Below are 24972 nucleotides of genomic sequence, written 5' to 3'. Positions count from 1 at the left end.
GAGTTACTAAGGCCTGATGACCTTTTTGCAATGTGTACACGTGCATCCTAAGTGCAATAAAGTTAGGGTGAACTGAACAAGTTCAAAACTGTATTAGCAGTTGCGTATTAGCCATCCCCATAGGTTTCTATGGGGAGATATATCATAATTGTCACGCTTGGCAAGCGGCTTGGCAATCGCTGTGTCGTATTGTAGTACGTAGTGGACTTTGCTGCCCATCCTCTGGGAACTTTTAAGTTGTTTCAATTCTATATAATTAATGTATAAAGTGTGAATAATTCAAGATTGTATCCCGGGAAGCAAATCCGCAATCATACGATTGCAAGTTTTAGTCCTCTACGGCTAAAGTTGTAGCTATCTTTATTAGAATAGTTCTTTAGCTACCGCACTAAAAGCTACATACATCGCATAATTGTTAATCCGCAAACAACAACAGACGATGCTTCGAGCGAAAAGAAAATGACAGTCATATTTGCCAAGCGACTTGCCTTCAAGAACACTGTCGCAATGGACGACGTACTTCGAGTATTGGCGCAGCAACTGGACACCGCTTTGACAAAAGTCAGCACAGCACACCGCTGTGCGACCGTCGGAGCCCTTTATGATATTAGACCCGCATGTAAACATAGTCGTATAATTTTGTCAATGTATGCAATCCGTAAAAGCCTACCCTATGAAAGAACCATGCGGTTTACTTCAAACAATAGTGTCTTTTTTCAGAATAGAGAACCATCACTACTCCTGAAGATATTTGCTTAATAAATAACAAAATGTACTCTGGTGAAAAACCTATTGTTTTGGTTATACGCGGGGGAAATTATTTTACATAACCTTTGTTGACCTTGCGAAGCCAGGACAGGCTATGACGGACTTGCACCAACTTAAGCACGATTTCTTACTATCATCTTTATGTGGCAACCTTGGGAACCTTCTTTAACATAAGCCACCAACAGCAACAGCCACTACACAGCCAAAGAGGGAGAATAATTCTCCCCTTCTCTTAAAATCCCCTCGGTGGTTGTCTACTGTACTTTTTGAGGGGGCCCCGTTGATCTTTTATGGAACTTAGGCGCTTCTCAGTACCGTGCCTATGGAAACCCAAATGGAAAGTAAATCTCCCTCGGCATCTTTGCCGGGCCGGAGCAACAGAAGACCACTTTGAGTTGCTACTCACCCCAGATTCACTTTGAGCGGATGATTATAGCCCCCAGTTTCAACGGCAAGAAGCGTTTTAGCTGTTTTTTAAATGAGTTACTAAGCTATTTAACAACAACTTAAGAATGTTGAATGAAAAACTATTTTTTAATCATAGATTTGGTTCGTTTTGTGTTATTTTTTTCCTCATAGATATTCTTAATAGAAATGTATTACTTGATTTGAGGACTAATGTATTTTTTGTAAAAAATATATATGATAATACCCTTCAAATTTTAATACATAATTTCATTAAAAATTATAAAGAAAAAGTTTTAAGGCCTTTGATGAAAAAAAAAATGTATCAAACCTAAGTGACTTGCTATTGCAAATATATGTCCAGTTAAGTAAGTTTACAAAACGAAACTTTATATTTTGGGTACCGGTTAAAAATTTTTTTACATATTTTTTTGTGCCCTTGATAGCTGAACTATAGGGCACTCCGGGAACATACATCCATTACGAAACAGTTTATACATGTACAAATAGATTATTGTAACAATTACTTTACATAGCATATTCGTTAGAAAAAAACTAAAGTTAATATCGCAGCACTAGCCTGGACAGCGTAATGTGTTTTTAATATATTACATATTACAAGTACTTAATGATATCGTCGCCCAAAAACCTATCCTAAATTATTCGTGTATGTTATTATATGTTGTATTACTCTTGTACCAAATGGAAGTTGATTTTATAAGTATTTTAACATAAAAAGAAAACTGATAGAAAAATACAAGGCATAATCTTGTCTCAATATGCGAATATTACATTAAAAGTTTTAATTTTTTTTTTGGAAAGAAATGAAAGCAAAACAAAGGTCGAAGACTCGGGTCGGCATTGTGTATGTTGCTTTTTTTTTGATAACGGAAAGTCATTGTTTGCTTTATTGACATTTACAATTTCCGCGGATTGGAGGTAACGCAGCGTTGAGGTCGCTTAGTTTAAACTTTTTCAATAACTATGTCTGAGTGCTGCCACGAGAATCTCGTCTCTACATTAAAGAGCTTTCTTTAAAATGGTAGGCGGCCGAGCTCTTAAATCGTTTAATAAGTTTAGCATTCGGACACTAGCTAAAATAAATCGATTGCTGTAGTTGTTCCAAATATTTAACAACGCTGGACTTTATAAGGTTTTGTAATTTGTCTTCTCGTTATTATCTCAGTTGAGAGATGTTTAAAGCTGGACATAAGGCTCCTACATGGATTTCCAATTGGAACGATTGTCAGCGTCTTCTACCGATCTAATTTTTTGTCCACCTTGTACATGGACTTTCTACGTTGCGCTTGCCGGTCCTTGTCCCTTGTCCTCTCTAAAACTTAAAGACACCCACGACCTGTGTGCTGTGACCTGCCCACTAAACTTCTCATTTCTAATTATATCCCAAAGAATTCCTAACATAGGCTCTTCGGCTCATTGAGCGTCTGCGTAAAATGTGGTCTCTCATTTCGGACCCTATTGGCAAGATAAGGTACGTATCGCACAACAAGCCACGGAGAGCGTCGTGCTCGGGATTTCTCTACGAGATTGAATTAGATAGATGTACGAACGGAATCGACATGGCCCAGCGGATGGGCAAGTCGAAGTGGCAGGCCACATAGTGCATGAAATGGGTGGTCGCTGGGGGCTTAAGGTTTTGGAGCAAAAACCATGAATCGAGTACCGCAGTAAAGGACATAAACCCAAAATAGGGCCAAACAACCTTCTTAAGGTTGTCGGAAGATGCTAGGTGCAAGCTTCTTCCGAACAGTATTGTTGGAAATCTATGGTGAAGGCTACATCCAGCAAAGAGCACCTACGGCTAAAATGATGATAATATAGTGTATGGTTGAAGTTTTAAATAATACAATTTTTATAATGCAACCATTTGAATAATAATTTTATTGCTCAAATATCCGTTAGGAGGTTTGTTATGTAACTGCGCATCAACCAAGTACTAATAACGATAACAAGAAGTGAAACATTTATCAAGAAAGTGAACGTGAAATACTCTCCAATTAAATCTAATCATTAAAGCGTGGCAATCAGCCGGACCTTTTCCTCTCTTAATCTTTAAGAGATTTACGTCATTGACCTGTATAAGACAGTGGAAATTACGATCTATCTATCACGGCGCACTAATTTGATAAGACTAATTAATTTCGTCGCGGAATACGAAAACAATTGTTTGTTCTAAATATTTAATAAGAACTAAACTTTGTGACCGCTGTTTGGGTCAAAGGTTCCCAAGTTAAGGGTTCGCGAGCCGATAGAGGCGGTGTAGGTAAACCCCCCATTAGGTGGACCGACGACATACTTAAAATCGCGGGGAATCCCTCGCCTCGCTGTTGTCTGTGGGGGAGGCCTATGCCTTTCAGTGGCGTTCGCCTGTTGAAAATATAAAGGCTTTTCGTTAGTCCAAATCGTAGATTTATATTGCAGTAATAGTTTATTTCCTACCCACATCTTGTTGGCTACATTGACCGGAAGGAATCAGAAAAGATGAAGAGGCTTATAGCCAGACACGGATGTACGAATTTGGCACCCGTGGTCCCAAAGATTTATGCGGTCCCCATTCAGAAACATTCAAAAATGAGCAAAGTGCGTATCTAATGTATTACAAAATTGTTTTTAAACTTTTTAAATTACTGCATAAATCTGAGTGAAAGCAAAGATTCCCCATAAATCTTTCTTAATTTTAATGAAATATTAATATTTATAGACCTCCTTGGGCCTGGGCCCATGTCTAAATCCGGCCCTGCTTATAGCTAGTACTAAAGCGTGCAACAGCACCAAAAAGCACAGGAAAACCCGGACTAAAGTTTACGGTAACTGACATGTTTAGAAAGTAATACCATCAGTCATGAGGAAAAGACTAAAAAGACAGCTTATCGAATATTTTTGATAAAATGTAAAATCTGCATGTGCTATTTGACGGAAAATAAAAATCATTATAACTATGATATATTATTATGTGTCATTACGTGATATAACTTTTTACATTGGACTAATAAAGCAACAACATCATCACGTTCTATTTGTATAATCTGTTAATACGTCTATTTTAAACATAAGATTGTGATAACTTAGTATTGTATTTTAAAAAATACCGATAAATGCTACTGTATTTAATAAATTAATTATTTGTTTTAACGTAAAGATTAAAATGTTTTTTTTTTTTAATTAGGGAAATGCCAATAAAATGTGTCTTGATTTTCATTGAGTGCGCTTCTTATTAAAAATAAAATGCATCTTTGACCCATGGCCCTGTATCGTTGATGCAATATGCCCAGAATGCCCTATGCCTCTGAAACCTTAGTTTTATCATAATACTACAAAGGTCATTTAGATTTTACTATAGCATTCTACTAGTTAAAAGCGTATCACAAATACGATAAGTACTAGATGAAATAAATAGGAAATATGTACTGACATTGATCGTCATTTTATTTTTGAAAAGTCGAGGCGAGGTTTATTAAAAGAAGGTAATATATGTGACACAACTGCTTGAGCTAAGATATCACAGAGAGCTAGCAAGCTAAGCTATGTAAATGAGGATTATATTGCCTTCGGCGCTCTGACCAACATAAGAACACGAATCTCTTAAACTTTGGTAGGAATATTTAGTTCAGCTGCTTAGAGGTTAGCTAAGAACGGAACCTACCGAAATCCAATCGAATGGGGTAAAAATGTGTGGCGAACGTGTGGACTGTATAAACGGATTAAATAAATGAAAATGATGCTAGTAATTTAATTATAATTTTACTAAACTAGGTAACAATAAAATTATACGCAATAATAGAATAACAGAACGAACAAAAAAAATTGCATGGCGATACAAACTGTCAAAATAAAAAACAAATAAAAATATAGAGGTTTTAAATGGACCCGACCCTGTCAGTCGCCAACATTTGACGAGATGTTCATTAAAAAAATGTGTTTCCAAATTCGTATATAAGACCTTAGACGTTTTTCTGCGTTTAGTTAATTAGGTAACAAAATTGAATACATTTCTCTATAACGTACGCTACTCGAAGTAGGCGGGAGACAGCTAGTAATATCTAAAACATGTCAAAACGGGGTTGTGCCATCAAGTCTCAGTTCGAAGTGATTCTGATTGGAAACCACTGCGGAAAAACATAATTTGGGAAGAGCACTTGCCGTTAGCTTGTTCTTATTACTGGTCAAAATAAAAAAAAAGTATTATTATGGTCACATTTATATTATTTATTTAATCATAAATAACTTTACTGTTACAATAAACAAATTGCATAACACATGTTTAAAAATTTAAATAACCTTGCCTACGTTGAAGATGAAAATAAAACGGTAGTCTAGTGTACTTTAAATTTCTAGACATATTATCGCTGCGTAGTCAGCAAGCACGGGCTCAAAGTTCAGTGGCTTTGATCAGCATTTATAAACATTTTATTTTATTGACATACTTTCGATTCAATTAAACTAAACTATACTAAAATAAATAAATTAAGCTAAATATGTTTTTTTAACACTTGACACTTATATCAAATAAAAATATATGTATAAACTCTTATTTCGTTCATTTTTTAAATATAAAACAAGTAAATACACTTATTATTCACAAATTATAAATAAGTTTTCGTAAACTTAAATGCAACTTTAATTTCAGGGTTGAAAACATTGCAAATTAGTAAAAGTAAAACTAGAATTAATTTATAATGAAATTTAAATAAAAATTCCATTAGCGTTATAAAAAAAGTTTTTACTATATGTTTTGGGTTTTTTAAATCTCATATATATTAAGAGATTTTAATTTTCTTAAAAGTAATATTTTAATAATATGGATAAGAACATAACCCTGTGATTTTCTTACAGAAAAAAATTAAAAACATTACTAACCACGTTTTCTAATTTCTCTATATTATTATATTCAATATTCCACTACATACATGAATTACTTAATACACATCTACTTGTATGAATTGATGATTAAGTTATGACGTCTAAAAAATTCAATTTCTAATACTGAATTTTCAAAAACATAAACGTTTATGAAATATTGTTTACGTTACAACATTTGTAGCATACAAGCAGTTATATTATACAAAATTGAATAGAGTTCAGACTTAGCTTCAAACATGCATTTAGTGCGTTTGAACGTCTACAAGGTGTACAGAAATCAGATGCAGACAGCCTATGACAGGACCATTTGAAAATCTATAGGCGGGGCCTTTTTCTAGGAGGGTAAGTCCTAGATCTGAAATGGTAATAATATATATCGTATGTTATAAAACAGTTTATAAATTTTTAAAAAGCATCGGTGCTCTTACGGTCTTTAGTTTCTTAGCGATATTCTTCAAACAGATTTAACACGGGGAATTGCACAATCTGATTGGTTAGAGATATCAAGATAAAGATACGTTTACATGGTGGCAAAATTATTGTTTCTTTCGATTGCACGGTGCATACGAATAATGAAGTTATGGCTTCAATAGCATCATTTATAAGCGTTTACTTCAAATCACTATACGAAACTGTGAAGGAAAAAATGCTACCAGTGCAGTTTCATTCCTAACATGAAAATAAACTCTCGAGTCTGTATTTACTACTGAATATTGTTAATCAATTCTTTTAATGGAAAAACTAACAACCAATCAATAATAATAAAACACATTATTCTAATAGCTACTCTGCAGTATTCCCCTGAAACTAATATGGGTTAAGGTAATAATAGCTATCTCATGAAAAAAAAATTTACAATGACTGAATCAATATGTTTAAAAAGTAATTACCAAATGAAAAAATAGTTTCATGTTGTAAAGCTCAAAGAATAAAAAATGACTGCATGGTCCATAACATGGAAATGAAGGCTAAAAACGTTATTATTACACTAATGTATGAAACTCAAAAACTGACGGTGAATGAATCATCTAACAATAATAAATTTTTGAGTTAAATTAAAAAAAAAAATTTACTTGCGTATCTATTGATAAGTAGTAATGTGTAAACGCACCTTTAAATTTACAATTGTTGACACCCATTACAATATACTTTATTAAATCTGTCTGGTAAATTACTATTTAGTCATTACATAAACTTGCAACAAAAGAAGAACGACTTTGCCACCATTTTCTAAAAAGTAAAAAGATAGTAGACTGAGTTTACTTTCGATACAAACATAAATATCGTATCTGTTAAAAAAATTCCATTAAATTAAAAGAACGAGTTTCACAGGGCATTTTTCTGATAACCTAATGGAACTCCAGTCATAATAATTCTGGCTAAATTTGGATATATGTCATATAAATGTTTTGATACGTTAGAGATTATATCTATGTAAATCTTTTAAGTCATATTTCAGAAAAACTACGACAAACGTGAACAACTAATATGATCTTAATGAAAATTGTTGTTCTAGTTTTATTTCCACATTTGATATTATTTTGTGTAACCAAAACCACGTGTACCATGCCTTAGGATACGGCGGATTGACGGAACGGAGCGGCTTTTACTCCCTCCCGTCTCGCGAAGCGCACACCTTAGGCGCGGTACAGTGGTTTCGGTAGGTCTAAATTGTTCAATAACAAATAGAATACATCAATTACTTATTAATAAAATACGTAAATGGATAGTTTAAAAACATTGAATGATTATTTATTAATGACAAGTGCATACAACACTTAAAGTTACATATCTAATATGAATATATCTTGCAGGGTTCCCAGAGCCTGGGTCTGAGTGTCATTCTCCGGTATGAGATCCATTGTGACGAATTTTGCAGCCTGCAGTATTTTAAGGCAGGACGCATTTTCCGGAGGGAGTTTTTGGTACACTTGAGAATATAGAGATTTAGCGCATTCCCCATGAAATATAAGCGGGTCCTGAATGTCGGCGAGATCGGAAGGCTCCAGGAGACAGCAAAAATGTGCGAGAGTCACGCAGAGCTGAAAAATTCAAATAATTTTAAAACGTCTTTGGATAGAACAAAAAAATTATATTGATCCCTGTATTCTAAAAATTTAAATAGGCCACGAGGCTGTTGTCTACTTTTTCATTTTCACTTTTGTTATCATTTTGATAAACAACATTAAACTTAACACATGAACATTGGAAATAATTATCAACAAATCATTCAGTCTCCACTAACTAAAAAATTACTAATTAGATTAATAAAAGGTGGGCCCCGGACATATAAATACAAAAATTCTTAACCACACTCAGCAAAACATTTAAATTGTTTCAAATGTTAATTGTTAGCTTGTTATTAATTTTTAAAATTGTTGGGGACATGCTATAAAATTCCACAAAGTTCCATTGTAAATTTGTTAATGTAACAACCTAAGAATTGTCAACATCCTACCAACTTTTATCACTCTAGATTGGACATTTACCATAATAATTGAATTATGGCGGCGATTAAAAAATAATACTTAAATTAACAAAAGGGCTTTATCATGGGAATCTCGCCGTAGGAATAAGCGGCTAAGCTTATTGTCTCACTCTCACACATAGATTAGTTAGATATCCGTCTCAATTGCTCACGCGAATCCCGAGGTATTTTCAATGCTGCTTTCTATAATAAACTAAATCTTAAACTCTGGACCATTTAAAACCGATTTCTATTAAGTACGTACTACAGTATTAGCATAACTGCTGTATCGGTGGGTATCAACCGCTCCACTCACCTTCTTTATTCATAGATTGCAATTTCATCACGTTTTTCTAAGGCGAGTTACAGCGCTAACAGTAACATTATAACTATACTCGTCAAACATTGCCTTGCTAGTTATTAGCATTATTTGTTTTTACCACACATATGCATACATACCTGTTTATATGTATAAATGAAATTAATGTTACCTGTTCCACCAAGTTATCTTTGTGTTTATACTCTGTGAAGTCATCTAGGTTGGCAGCACTGTCCATGGCTGCCATCAAGTCACGCCAAATTGCCGGCATGTGATTACCAATGTTTGCGCGTGTTGAACACGAGCGCAGGGCGGCGGCAGCGTTTATTCGCACTTTTAGGTTCTTACAGTCTCGGGCCACCGCACACAAACTTTGAATCACCTTGTTCTACACATGTATTACAAATACACGTTGATTGGTTATAGATGTAAAAGCTTTAAAGAGGCAAATGTATTTTTTTTTCCAAACGGAATGTTTATAATCGGTTAATATTGGAAAACCTTTCATATAACCAATTTAAAAAATATTTAAAAGTATTATATAGATATTAATCTATTGAATAAATTTTTTGATCACATCTAGCGCGATTGGTTATTGGTGTAAATAAAAAAAATAAAAATTAGCAAAAAGCTTTATTTAAAGCTTGTACATCTATTTCCAATCAACCTGAAAGATTTAAATGGGTGAATGTATAGCTCATTTGTTGTGAAGTGAAATCAATGATTTAAAATATTAAAAACAGGACTATGATAATATAGGAGACAAAAGCGTTTTTAAAATGTGAATGACAACATATGAAAATTATTAACTGTTCTAAAAGAAAAGTTACTATAAATTAATGTAACATATTTCTCGTGTGGCAACCAAGAGCCGGTGGACAAAGTGCGGCCCTCCATAGGTGGGCCAACGAAATAGTTCAGGTCGTGGGAAGTCGCTGGATGCGGGCGGGCAGCGCAAGATCGGTCATTGCGGCAATCTTTGTTGAAAGCCTGTACTTTACAGTAGGCGTCTATCAGCTGATATGATGATGAACATTATGTTACAGAGATCATTTTATGCAGGATTGATTAAAATATGTATAAAAACTTTAAAACATTTCGCTGACCAATAATTACATTCACTCATTTAAACCTTGTATTTTTACACTGCAATTTAACATAAAAAACTTAAAAGAAGTTAAATAAGTTGTTAAGCTGACTCACCTTCCATTCGTTAAAGTAATCAAATAGGTATACGTTCTTCATAGCGTTGCCGAGTGCGTAGCAGGCGTTCCAACGAACTTTCATATTGTTCACTTGACAGGCGCAGTGCAAAAGCTTGCTGATAGCCATCTCGCACAGATTCTTCATCTTAGGATTCCGATGTAAAATCTCCTTATTGATGAGACGCAGTAAATTACCGAAAGCTCGGGTGGCGCTCATTTTCACCTAAAACAAGTTTTAGTGGTATCTCCTATTTAACTTTTTATTACAGAAAATGCCCATATCTGGGAAATCGTATACCTATATTTTCTTTATCTACAGTTTATGTAATCGATTAGTTTAGTGAAAGAAATAAAAGATATTTACAGAATCTATAAGTGAAGATGCATTATCTGGAAAGCTAACAGAAATGAGAAAATATCATTGTATATCGAAAGAAAATGTTTAGGTGTATATAAATATGAAATAAAGCAAAAATTAACAATTTATTTAGATTTATATTTTTTGCGTTAATATGAAACTTAAATTAGAAATTCCAAACCAAAGTAGATATGAGATCAAAGTTGCTAATATTAAGGACGTATTATGATATAATACAAATCTCCATGGATAAAAATTAATTACCCAATGAGTTACTAAGCGAAAAACTCAAGAACGGTTCAAGAAATTAGGCTTTTACTTTTCAGCCGATAGACGACCACTGCACAAGCGCAGTCCTCCTACAAAGATCACGGATGACCAGTCTTCCGTTGCTCGCATCCAGCGACTACCCGCGTCTTTAGCTACGACATAGTTCATAGTACCACGGTCCACCTAGTGGCTCCTAGTGGCGGATCCTCCCACGTCTCATCTACCGACTCGAGGTCGCCATTCTAGAATTTTTTGACCCCAAGTGCCATCGGTTGCACGAGCGATGTGCCCTTTTAATAAGCAAAATATTTAAAAATTACGAAGTTAATTGAAAATTTAAAATCAAAATAAAACCTTTCTTTCCCCAAACAAATCACAAAGTAAATTAACATTTTAATGAAAGAGTGAATTAATCATATTATTCAGCACAGGTTGTAACATTTTATTAAGACATTTTTATTAGATCGCGACAAGCCATCAACTCTTGACTATTGCTTACTTTTACAATGCTGCTGGTTTAATTGTGATAACATGTAAAATTAAATATGTATATGAATGAAGAATATTATATATTATAAAAAGGATTGTAATGCCCTGTCCTATAAATATGATAAGGGAGAGCGAAATTATCGCAGGCTATAAACATAAAAAAAACCTCAGCTGGGCCGAAATATGTATTACTATATTGGGATCTCCCTGGAACGTAAACTAAATAAACCTGATTGGGAGGCCGCCAAGATCTAAGATTGTTTAATGCTTCGTAACGTAATCTTGCACAAAGGCCCCCTGGATCTGTTTGGACTATTATTGGATATCCGTTGAGCAAAAGACTAAAGAGCGGTTGCTACTGCCTGCTTTAAATTATAACCACTTAACAAAATATAATTGTGGGTTACAAAGCAGAAGAAAAACTCTGGCAATGTTTTTATCAAATATGATGGTGCGTTGTCGATCCGTTTAATTCGAGTATTTAACACCATTTCATTTAAGTTGGATAACTTGTGCAAACGAAAGAGATAGCGTTATTGATCCTGAACTTGTTACCTTGTCATTATCGCTGGAGCATTTGACGCTGACCTCCAGTAGACGCATCAGTAGTTCATCGTCAATGCCCTCAACCTCAAGTTCCGGTTGTTCCCTGCATTGGATTGTAATAAATATAGATATATAAACACGTCGATATTACATAAATACGACGCGACTTATTTGCACAAAAAATACATTGAAATGTCGTGTTTATAGGAAATTTAGTGTTCAGAAAAGATGGCAGCTGGGACATTAAGGTTCTGGAGTGGAGAACATGGACCTCTAAACGCGAAATGTCTATCAACACGATGATAGATGACTTGAAAGGTCATTGGACGGTCGAGGTTGGAAGGTCATTGGCTGGGGCCTGTTTTAAACTGGTCTAAGTAGAAAACTATGGGATAGGCCTGTGTCCACCGGTGACGGCTGTCGTAATAATGATGAAATATTAATACTTAAATAATTTTTTTGACACGTAAATAAATAGTTTATCCAGAACCGCCATACCTCCCATTAAATTATAGAGCACATGAGGTCCATATAACTTATACTGTCCAGTAGATGCAAGATATTACCAAATTTTGACACATAAATACCATACATAGGATTATTAAAAAAATATTAGACTTGAAGACAAAAAACATCTTACAGAAATCGTAAATCACTAACAATTAAAAATAAGAAATATATTAAAAATGACAATCGAATGAATTTATAATCACTTATTTACTACGAATTGTATAAAGATTACAATAACATTTCGCACGCTGTTCAAGAAAAAAATAAACAATTTTAAAGGAGAGATAAAGGAAATCTGTTTATAGCAATTACTGGATTTATTTAGTCCGCAGGTTATGACCCTTCTTTCAACGACCTCAATAGTATGAATCGACCGTAGTGATTACGCAAAATATTTATATGTTTACGTCTCGAATGGTCAGATTTGCGCAGTTGACTTAGTATTTCAATTGTTTTCTTTTTATTGAAAAGCGTAATATTATTACAAATGACATAAAATACTTACATGTTAAGAACGAGCGCATCGCTCAGGTTGCCGAGTGCCCACGCACCCTTTAAGCGCACGACCAATGTTGGCTCAGCCAACGCACGCAAAATATTCTCGCCGCAATCGCTTACGAATCCGATATCCTTAAAAATACATAATACATCAAACTGTGCTTTGTGTTTGTCGAAATATCACTGCACCACTGAACACAGTTCTCTAGTAGAGAATGAATACCAATTCAAATTTAAATTAAAAATATATCAATTCAAGAAGGCATTTACACGCACTTTTGAATCATCACCTATTTAAACATTATAAACAGTAAGTTACGTTAGGAATCTTAATCTGCTAAGAGCCGGTCAGACACTTAGCAACATTTAATAATATGTAATGTATAGATTATTTTACAGACCGTATAAATAAGACAACAAACCAAGTTCCACAGATTTCGATCACCTAAAATCTCTTTTCTTAATAAGTTGCATTTTAATTTCATATTTAAAACTATGACGGAAGGCCTTGGATACGCTGTGTAATTTTATTAAAAATAGACTAACATAGACACAAAGATATATATGTAGAATTAAGTCGACAATTACACAATTTGTTAAAAGAATATATAAATAGCAAAATAACGAATAGAAAATCCTACTTACCTCTCTTAGAGTACGAAACATTACAGCCATAGCAAGAGCACGCACAGCGGCTGCCCTGACAACCGGTTCCTCGTCGCTGCACGAGCCCATCAACAGCGCGCAACAAAACATCTGCTTCTGCCTCTGAAAGTATAACAAGGCTCATCTGATTCCTTAATCAAAATTCATTAATATTTTTATTATTCCATAACAGTATGATGCTTCGGTTGATCTGTTCGACATATATTCTTTACATAAGATATAGAAACATAACATACATTGCATTATAACTTAATAAACTGTTAAGTGAATATCTATGACGCGAGTAACTGTTAAATCTTATATATAGTCATAAAATAAATATTTCTATGTAGGCACGATATCTCTGAATCTAGACATATATTTGAAATTTAGAAAAATTCCTTTCGCCAAGTGAAAGCTACGAAGATACGATATCGCGAAATTTTAACCGTAGGATGATGGTTTTCATTAAGAAATGCCAATTTCCAAACTATAGTTCCTATTTGGTAGGTAGTGCGGAGTCAATAACATATTTACAATATACAAAATTATCTATCACAAATTATTGTTGTTGTTTTGTTTGGAGAATTGAAAAACTAAAAATAATATATATTTACTGGTAACTCTTGGAAGGATTTTTCACCAATGTTGGCAATACAGTCACAAGCAATTGCCTTCGCTGATGGGTTCTCGTGGCCCTGAAGTATTGTAGAGAGTGGAGTTAGCAGCTTCTCCCACATATACATACACTGTTGTAGTGGCGGTGCTTGGTCAATTTCTTCTGCAATAAAAAAAATTAACATTAATTATACAATGAATAGAAAGGAACTCTCTTTCATGTCCTATACAAGGTGATTGTAAAGCTTTAAATGATAATGTATAGATGATTTGTCTGCAATAAGCTTTAAATGTTTTACACCTATTTCCAGGAACCGTTCAACAAGTAATCACTCTGAAATATGTTACATTAACCATTTTTTTCTCTAGGAATGCGACAAGCCAATAATTTCTGGCAGTACTAAGTTTGCAGAAACAGATGGTATCCAACATTAAATTTAAATATATAGTAGCCCGAGATTTAAAAACGCTTTTTTAATATATTACTGTTTCTTAATTTTGAAACCTTTGATATATTGAACAGAGTGTAATACACATTAATTAACCGCAAAACAGCTGTACATTCACCCTGGTAACATTATAACACTTATTTCCAATCATCATGTATAACTGGTCTCTATTTTTTTTACTGAGAAATATTTTTTTTTAAGATACAGACATTGCTCTAACGTATTATCGGTAAGTCTGACAGATATACTTAGTCTTGCCATTAATACTTTTACAATTAAAAATAAACAAAATATTACTTTTAAATTTTGCTCGGTTGCTTGGTTTCGGTTGAAGTTGATGCTGTTAACCCCGGGGGCTTTTACAGCTTCATCGTAACTAAGTTCATGGAGGGAAAGTGGAGAACAAGAGCTGGAGCAGACAAATTCCAGTTGCCCGAAGTCGTTCGTACGTAGTAAGCCGCTCTAGTCTTTATGTTGTGTATAAGCAGTTTAGCACAGCAGAGCAACCACAGGCAAGGAGAGATCCGGTTCCAACCTGTGTTCGCGCACGTAGTTCGCGGTTAGGGAGCGGGCGGCCGCCCCCATAAGAAAAGGTTTTGTGCTGCGGTGCGTAGTGTTTTGTTCTGTTAAGGTTTGCACGATGTTTTATGCAGAGTTTTACAGGTGCAGTGGTTGCTGGCGCTGTGTGGTTTGCGCTTGCAGTGTTGTGAGTGTCTGCAGCGGGTGTTTTTGATTTTGGAATCTGTCATACTATTATTGATAATTGGCCTTATCATTTAAAGGACTGTATTGCAGCCAAAGGAGACCCCTTCGAATAATTAATATTAATGTATTTAACTAACACATTGTAATAGAATTAAATGTTACGCATAGTGAAAAGAAGTTTTTTCTCTTTTTATGGCAAGACTAAATATACATATAGCAATAGTAAATAATAATAATCAATATTAATGTGAATAAATATAAAAATAAGGAAACAAAATAAAATGTAAATGAAACTCATGTATATATAAATAATCTAAGTAAAATGTAATACATTGTAACAATAAAATAGACCTAGACTGTAGTGACTGAGGATAGGATAGAAGGTGACAAATAAATGGAATAAAGATATGTGCAAAATGTAATAGAGCAAATGTTAAAGAGCAGAAGAAGAGAAAAGAAACTGTGAAATAAAAAGATAACTAAAAAAATGATTGCCCACCAATACCCTGTTCCCAACAAAATAGGGGGTGGAACGGGAGATCCCCAATAGCGGGGGCCACTAAAAACAGTATACATATAACATAACTTGGTTTGTTAACAGTTCACTTCTTTCACGTAAATATTTGAATCTTAATAAGAATTAGTTCAAAAGGCTCAATTCATTTATTTTATACTTAAATTAATGAATATTTTACTACAAAAAACGGTGGAACTATTTTCTATCCGAAGGCGTCCGATATAAATGTTTATGAACGGTTTTGAATTCAAGATAAATATATCTTTAAATCTTACCAAGTTTTAGAATACCATCAGCAACAACACTGACAAGTTTTGCAGCTTGCAAAACAAGATCATGATGCCCTTGTTGCAGCAGATCACACAATACATCGGCAAGAAGAATGACATGAGCTTTCAGTAAATCTGATAGATAGTGATACGCTATGGCTGATATCACTTGCAAAGACTCCAGCATCACAGGAACTGCTGCAGGGTTGCATCTCTATAAAATGTATAATAGTATTATATATATTTAATGGAATCAGGCGTTATTTTGCGGAAGTCCATCCTAAGTAAGAAAGGACCAATATATAGCTACTTCCGCACATGCTTTGGACTCTGTGTTTGGCACGAATCGGTGTAACATTACACGTAAAGATGTCCCGTTGAGGGGTGAAACACGCGTTGAGTGATTTAGCGGTGATAGTTGTGTAATTCGCATTGTTTGCCGCATGCGCATTAACAGCGGGCCGGCGGGCGGTGCACTTTATTGCACGACTTCGACTGCATGTGCAGAAGTAGCTATCTATTCGTCCTTTCTTACTTAATATTATATATTTTAAGATTCTATTTAAATTACAAATATGAGGTTTCAAACCAAAGACGAGTGATGTACTCGCCGTCCACGTTGTTAATATTAAATACGAATTGTAGAAAATACGAATATTAAATCAAGTTTTGATTATATGTGATAAGAAAATATAAGTTGTTTAATGTTTTGAATTACATCATTTTTAATTTGAAACAAGAAATTCAAACCTTTACTCCCTAAGAGAAAATGTTACTTAGATTATACTTCCACTTGATATTACAACTTTCTACTTTATAATCGTATGGTTAACAGCGGCCTAAATGTAATTGTGTTTGTAAAAAAAAAATTAAATTACTGGGGGATAGTGTTATTTGTGGCAAACGTTACAATTTTCAGGAGTAAGAAATTGAATTAGAAAAATAATAAAATTTACTTACAAAACTCTCGTTGCCTTTAAACAACCAACCAATATTTTTGAAACAAATGTCGAGGATCCAAGAATTAAAGTAACGGCCTGTTCGGTATTTAGAGTTCCATTCGGTAACACATTTCTCAGCTATCTTTGGTGTTATATTAACAACTACAGACATTTCATCATCAGAATAACCTTCCTCAAAATCATCACATTCTTCATTATCGGGCTTTCCTTCTTTACTATTTGATGAATCCGCCATTGCGTCTGGTAAGATATCAGATTGTATAGCCATAAGCACTTCATCTACTTTTGGTTCAACTGACACAATACAGCCAAATGTTATTAATGCACCAACTTGAAATGACACATCTAAAAATTGTTATTTTAAAATTAAACACAGGAATTTAAAAGCATACATGAACAAAACCTGAAAATAGCTGAATTTAATATAATTAAAATTATTATAATTAATGACATTCTATGTAACAAGGTACAAAATTAAAAACAATTGTTATTGAGTAACATAATAATTATTAATTATTTTCGCCAAATACTACACACATAAATCAAATATGTATTATAGATTTATAAAAAAAATTAGCGACCAGTTATTATTTCGTATTTTTAGACACCTCAAACCCATGTCAATAGGCATATATTATTTGTAAATAAAACGTAAAATAATATTAATAAATCATAATAAATTATTGAAACATAAGAAAAGATTTTTTATATATTATATAAGAAAAAAGCCAAGATTTGTAAATTGTAAGAGCATATTGAAGGTCTCACCTTTATTAAACAGAAACCTCTTTACTGTTAACACCAAATCACTAATCAGTCCTTCTTGCATCCTGTGATATGGTGTCACCTGCACTAAAGCAGCGCAGCATTTCAAAGCACATAAGAGAGCAGGGTGATTTCGCTCGTTGTTTAAAATATCAATCAATATCTTGTGCATGCATGTTATCATATACCCCAGAGATACAGAAAACGGTATAAAAGACGCCGTATCTTTTTTGCTGTGGATTACAATTATATTATTGATAGTTAAAAAGGTATTAATAAAAATGTTAAAACTTCTGGGGCAATGACTATTTTGAAAGAGCTGAGAAATGAGAAATTATTATAAAACTGACTTTGCTGCCAAATTGCGGCTTCTTGAACAAATATTTTTGGCTCCGATTGACTGTCAAATTATTCAGATATATATAACCTATGTCTGCTCCTGGGATATCGAAATAAATTACTGGTTTATATAAATCTATATATATACTCATATATATATGCTGTCATATACGTGTGCCAATATATCTAACTTCAATACACATATTTTGTGTTTTTGGCATATAATTTCAATAAATATAATTTTTGAAAAAAAAATTAGTAAAAAATTGCATGCTAAAAATTTCAAATTTCGAACAATGACCGAACCGTCAAGGAGCCTGGTTAATAAGCTTAAAGATTCTCAACGGGTGCCCCTAAACAGGAAAAAGCCCTAGCCGACTATAGACTGCGACTCTTCGTCGCTTTAATATGCAATTAGTGATAATTGTGAAATATATTCTTACAGTATCCTAGTAACATTTATAATATTTATGGTTCACACTAAAAGTTTTATGCCCTTGCGATACAGCCTCAAACTAAATAAATTAAATTTTAAGTTACACACACATATTATAGCAATTTTTGAAGAAGTAATTGGGGATACAGATAAATTATTGCTTGTCTTTACTAAATATATTGGATCTCTGCCAACAATACTTTAAACAAAACTTATAACTTATAGATCCACCGACATAGATCAGCCTGTGCAAGTTGAAGTGGCAATAGACCTGCCACATAGCACAGAGAAAAAAAGATAATATACATTTATCAAATTTTATAACTTGTGCTTTTTATTAATTTATTTTCTAAATTAATACATTTTATTTACAACGTTTAATCAAGACCTAATTAGTTCTAAACTAATTTTTATAAGCACTTTGTTCCTCTACCTATGCCCTTACCATGTTTTACCGTGTTGGGTAGACCCCCTACTTACCTGACATTGATATCCTGTAAATTTCTAACTGTAGTGAAGTTAAGTGTTAAAAACTTAAAGTAAAAGCACATGTTAATTTATATAATTATTAATTTCATTTAAATTAAAACTACTCAAAATAAAATTTTGTATCTGTTATGTAAAATATACGTAACATTTAATAAACATAAAATAAACTACGAATAAAATAACATAAGCAATAAGTCAATATTTTTAGTGAGAAGGATGAACCTGATGCTTCAATAATAAATTATCAAAATTTGGCGTAAATTTTGTAAGGGTTAATCTTAAATCTCCTCGGCTAATGATGTCCAGTCTTTCTTTTTTTCGTAATATAATAAATTTTTTACTTCATAGGTACTTTCATAAATAATGTAAATGTTTTGATATTATAGGATAGTATGATGTAAGTAAATAGGTACTTTCAATGTATGTGTTAAGAAGTTTTTCGCTGACGTAGACCCCTTGCAGGGTGTCATAGAACCCTAGGGGTCGATATAGACCACTTCGGGAATCACTGCTCTAAAATGACAACAAAATCGTTGCTGACCCTATAGGCTTGTGAGCCATGGTTTGAAGGCCTAGAGAACATAAAGTAAAATTTTGGATATTTACCATATTTCAGCCTGTGCTAAATATAATTTCGAACCAGAAAGCAATGCCAGTATAATGCTTAGTGCGTTAACCCGACCGTTTGCTATAAGGTCCGTTACAGCACAATATGCGAGTGTCATCTTAGCATTTTGATCAGTATTCCAATTATCGACATCTGGGCAACTTGGCAGAAGCGCCCACCAATATCCAAAGATTTCTTTCTTTTCTTTTACCTTAAAATACATAAAACTTAAATTAAATCTATGTCGAATATTATTTGTTTACACCTAATAAAATAGTAACATTTAGAGAGCATTACATGAAAATTAGGAGTATATCATGTATAACAAGCTAATATTATATAACAATATTATAAATTATTTTAAAAAATGTATTCGACACATTTTTCCAAAGAGCTCCAGTAAATGCATTAAAGCTACAGAGTAGCCTCTTTTTAGGAAAATTTGTTTACTTAACCAATCATATTAATCGAAAATATTACATTTTCTATATGAAAAATCATGTTAGATCATTTGAAAACAAATTGAAGTAATGAAACACATGAAAATCTTGAATGAAATGTTAAGATAAATTAATACATCATCATTAATTCAAACACATACCCTCAACATATACACTCAATAAATTCATTATCCTATGATTAGTTTTCCAACTTTTTTATGTCTACTTTCATAATTATTATTTTGAATTAACAATGTGACTTCGTGATTAGCTTAGTTTATCTATTATATAATATATTATACTATTTATATTTTGCTATGTATGGATCTGTCACCTGTGAAGGACCTTTACATAAATAAACACATGAAAAAACTTACTTTTAATAAAACAAGAAAAAAGTTGGCTGCACTTTGTCGCACTCTAGATTTGAGTGCTATCATTTTAGCTTCTGCGCCATTTTCAACATCAGACAATTCAGAGTCACTGTTTAATGTCCAGGATTTTCCCTGTCTATGCACTTGCAAAAAATTTTTACTTATCGGCTTATATGCCGAATTATTCTCAAAATCACAAATATCTAACATTAAACTATGATCAGATACTGGAATTTCCTTCTTTAAAATGTCTTTGGCTTTGTTTCTTGGTTTTCTGAGCTTTTGTTTCTAAAAGTTACATTATTTTTAAAATTAACTTGTAAAACTGTTTAAAAGAATATTAAAATTTTTATTGCAATATTTTTCAAATATTTGAAGAGCAATGAATGGTTGACCATTAAATTTAAAATGATAAATTACCTTTCCTCCTTTGGATGTAATTTTTATTATTTCTGATGCAATGGTTTGTTGTGATGGCATAATTCTTTCCGGTTTAGTAATTTGACCAGTTAAACCATAGAGTATGAAATGTCTACAAATACCTATTAATTCTGGTAGAGAACCACAAATACTCAAATCGTGGAAAAATATATGGGATAAAACTCTGAATGCTGCTATTAAAACCTGAAAAACAAAGTTAATTTGAAAATTATTTGCTAACACAAAATTTTATTTCACATATTATAAAGAATACTAAAGTGATGGAGTTTCACATACAAGTGAGAATATTTAATATCATATCACTTGATCAAAAGACATAAAATTATTTGCTGATAATAAGTTGATATAATAATTTTTAAATTGTTACATTGTGTTGACTGGCCAAATATCGTTCATGGCTATTGTTATTTCGGCGCCAAGTGAGTAAAAAATTATTTACTGATTAGTGCCAACAAAATCAACAATTAATAGTCACATTAAAAGTATATATAAACCCATTATACATATGACATTGAATAAAAACTTACTTTGCAATAGAGAAATTCATAATACAACATCATTTTATCCATCATGAGAAATTTAGTGATTACTTGAGTGATATTTTCTTTACACCCTGGAGCATACTGATGAGTATTCAATTTAAGATCCTCTATTATAGTTATAAGAGACAAAATACCCTTAAGTGAAAGTAAAGAATTTTCGTAATATTTATGAGGGTACATCAGATGTCCACCATATTCAAAGTCATTTTTACTACCTTCTAAACTTTTATCTATATCCAAGATTTCAACATAAATTCCTTGTTCACCAATGAATAATTCTGAATACTGAAATTAAGAATTTAACAAATGTTAAAAGAACAATAAATACAATGAAATCATTAAGTATTGGTAATAGAATAATAAAATAATAATTAAATTGAATAATAATAATAAAAATAATGAATAATAATTAAAATCTTTACCTATTGTCTTTGCCTACCAGTAAGAACACAATTATGGTATTCATATATACTAATACATAAGAAGTTCAACTTCATTGAATGATAAATTTAAACAATACATGTACCTTTAAATTATATAGGGAAAGACATGTTACTTAGATCATAGTAATGCTACAAAGCCATTACAAGACATGGCAAAATATAAGAAAATTTTCATGCAAAAACGCCCTTCTAATACACTTCTCTAGCGAAGAAGCTTACATTTGGGGCACAACACTACATAAGTATGCCATTGAATATCAATGATACTAATAATCAACTGTAAGTACACTGCATTTCAAGACCAGTCACGGCAATCTTAGGTAGAGGCCTATGCTTTGCAATAGGAGTTTGACAGCTGTCATTATTATAACAAAGCACTCTATTGAATCTAAAAAATCTTTACAGGAATCCTTTTTGAAGTTATTTTCCTTATAATTATGCAAATATGTTTATCTTTATATATATCATTTGCTGCTTTTTAAATCCATCTAAAAAAAGGAACTCACAATATTATTCTTGATATTTTGTAGAAATATATTACAGAAGAACAAGTTCAAAGAGTGACCTTGTAAAATGGTTTTAATTGAATTACATAGTAAACCGAGGAACAATCAAAAGGTTTTGCATTTTCATTTCTCATACTTGCCATAATTTAAATCTCTTTTCAAATCAAATACTCATATCATGATAGTATTCACTGTTAATGAATATAAAATAAAGCTGGCATCCAATTCAAGACAAATTCTGAGCTTGATAAGAAAATTGAAAATTAATTAGCAATATTTCAATTTAATACCAAAACCCAGGAGGTTTGATTTAAAAAGTATAGTTATTAGTAAATAATTACATAATAGAATATAGTTGATACATGCTTCATCCTCAGTTATAGAAAGTTCATGGTTAAAATGCTAACCATATATTAACAACAGCTTAAATTATGGTGCCTTCTCAAGGGCCCATATCCTTTGTTATTCTATAGAGTGGCTTCCTAAGCACCTAAGGACTCAACATCCAAATCCCATTAAGTATTTAATTTAATGGCCAAGTCAGGGATCCTAAAGATATCTTGATCTTTTTCAGTACTTAGCCAATACAAGCTCTGGAGCTGTAAATGCATAACAGCAAAAAGCATATGTCAATTACAAAAAAAAAAAAAAACTATTGGCACATTCTTATATTCAGTGTGGCACCATATATGTAAATACTGTTACAATTTTTATCATATTATTTTGGTATAATTGACTTTAATATTGGTGTTGGAAGATCAATGGCACAATCAAATTTTTTATTTAGGTATATCTGTCAAATACACCAAAGCATAGAATAATGTTAACAATGAAAATGTCACTATAGCTTACCTTAATTGCTACATGAAAATTTTTTTGTAAAACATCTTGCACATTCTCCAATATCTCGTATTTATTTGATTCATGACATGTCTTAAAACTTTCAATAAGCCACAATATTACTTTACTCAAAAAATCAACACTAAAGTCTATATTTTGGTATTTAATAAGATTTTTCAGTAATAGTGAAGCTTTTGGTGATAGATTTTGATCTGTAGGTTGTATTTTAAGACATATTGTATCAATCAATGGACTGGCATCCTGAAAAGTTAACTCGAATAGAAAAAATAATTTGTTTAAGTATTACTATACAATAAAGAACATATTACTAATAATTTAAAAAATAAATTTCAAAATTAGAAGTGTACAGACATGAGGAGATATCTTATGATTAACTATTAACTTTAACTTTTCTTATAAATTGATACCATGACAAATTTTTAGATTCCATTGATTACAATTTTCATTAAATGATCATATTTACATGTAGGACAATATGTGCATTAAAAAAGGCTTGTATGTTATTATTATTTTTTGTTTAAGAAAAGAAACAGTGTGATCTACAATGAAAGAAAAATTATACAATTAAAATGATTTGTTTTATTCTTACGTTAAAAGCAGAAAATTATTTGCATTGTTATCATAATAAAGCCCCGAGTTTAACACCAATTTTAAATAGAACAAGAAACGCTTGAGTGCTATGAATTACAAGTAGATAAACAGTAACAGGTCATTTGTAGGCATCATATACAGCTAATTGAGATTCCATTTACATTTTATAATAACTACTGTTTTCCAACTATTTTGGTAATAATGAATAATATAAATAGAATAATGGAAGCAAAAAAATATTCAAAATTTACGCCTTACACAAGTTAACTTAACATTGTCTGAAATTCATATTGGATAATAATAAATATTAATAAACAAAATATTAAGGTGGAGAAACTCACCGCTTTTACAACAATAGTTCCAGTTTTATATGGTAAAGCGTTTAGTTGGTCTAAAAGTTCGTCTACATGTAAGTAGTATCGGGTCAGATCTCTTAGTGCAATGCAAAGCTCTTTGGAAAGCAGAGAAAAACGTTGAGAAAAAGAGTATTCCATTATTTTATCTTAACTTTTTAAATCTTTTACCCATACGGTACCATTGCTACTTGCGTTTGCAGTTCTTACTTATTGACGTTTAGAAGTATACCTGACACAAAAACAACGTGAAATATAGACTAAATGTGTTATCTATGGTAGTAGATAGCAGACTGCAATAGGCACACCTACCGTCTTAAAAATAAGTATCACAGTGCTCCGTAGCTACAATTTTGCCAAAAGCTTTAAAAAATAGAGATTTTTATAGATATATTCGATCGTTACATCAATCTATAATAGAAAACAGAAAATGTAAATTGTGCACTATTTAATTGAAGTATGCATAAGCGTTAAAAATACACTACTGCCATTTTTTGAGAACATTATCGATTTCTTTGCTTGATTGTATGTGATTGTAAAAAATATTTTATAGCCTTTGACTACTTTATTTCTTTGCATAAATTTGGCCAGACTGGAAAAATGGATACTAGTTAAAAAATGAATGATAAGTTTTCCAGTGGCATATTTTTGGGTTCAGTAATTGTTGGGTGTAGAGTGTGATCGTGTGATGTCCTAATGAAGCAGTGGGTTGCGACCATTGACCAGAGTCGGTTGTGAAATGGCGAGTCTATTCATGTTTGTTTGCAATTGCAGGGCGTAGCGGTTTTAATTAACGTATCCCATTATCATAACAAAATTAGATTTCTGTTATTGAGCCAAACAAATAACACAAGATGGCATCTCAATCTTTGTTAACTGAGATTTTCACATCATCATCGAAAGC

At 32.4% G+C, this 24972-nt stretch overlaps 1 protein-coding gene across 1 annotated transcript; it reads right to left on the bottom strand.

Annotated features, from left to right (window-relative positions):
- Nucleotides 1-7149: 7149 nt before the first annotated feature.
- LOC137933349 (HEAT repeat-containing protein 6) lies at nucleotides 7150-24272 on the bottom strand. The gene is made up of 16 exons (XM_068777277.1): nucleotides 24057-24272; nucleotides 23116-23364; nucleotides 21300-21599; nucleotides 20752-20955; nucleotides 20335-20619; nucleotides 19517-19728; nucleotides 17650-17879; nucleotides 16880-17226; nucleotides 15926-16133; nucleotides 13979-14142; nucleotides 13362-13484; nucleotides 12724-12848; nucleotides 11718-11811; nucleotides 10044-10268; nucleotides 9013-9228; nucleotides 7150-8096 (listed from the first exon to the last, which is right to left on the bottom strand). The coding sequence occupies exons 1-16, from the start codon at nucleotides 24207-24209 to the stop codon at nucleotides 7839-7841; spliced, it is 3393 nt and encodes a 1130-aa protein (XP_068633378.1). The 5' UTR covers nucleotides 24210-24272; the 3' UTR covers nucleotides 7150-7838.
- Nucleotides 24273-24972: the final 700 nt, after the last annotated feature.

The sequence above is a fragment of the Battus philenor genome, unplaced genomic scaffold (genome assembly GCF_028537555.1).
Source record: "Battus philenor isolate CCGP_79_NKW_IND1 unplaced genomic scaffold, ilBatPhil1.0.hap1 SCAF_13, whole genome shotgun sequence".
Classification (NCBI taxonomy): domain Eukaryota; kingdom Metazoa; phylum Arthropoda; class Insecta; order Lepidoptera; family Papilionidae; genus Battus; species Battus philenor.
Note: the sequence above shows the minus strand (reverse complement) of the source record. Positions and strands in the feature narration are given on the sequence as shown.

Excerpts from the sequence above, each read along its gene's own strand:
- LOC137933349 (XM_068777277.1), bottom strand. The coding sequence starts at position 24,209 with ATGGAATACTCTTTTTCTCAACGTTTTTCTCTGCTTTCCAAAGAGCTT. Across the intron at positions 14,143-15,925 it reads TGATGGTATTCTAAAACTTG|AAGAAATTGACCAAGCACCG; the intron begins GTAAGATTTAAA and ends TTTTTATTGCAG. Across the intron at positions 10,269-11,717 it reads GCTCCAGCGATAATGACAAG|GTGAAAATGAGCGCCACCCG; the intron begins GTAACAAGTTCA and ends AACTTGTTTTAG.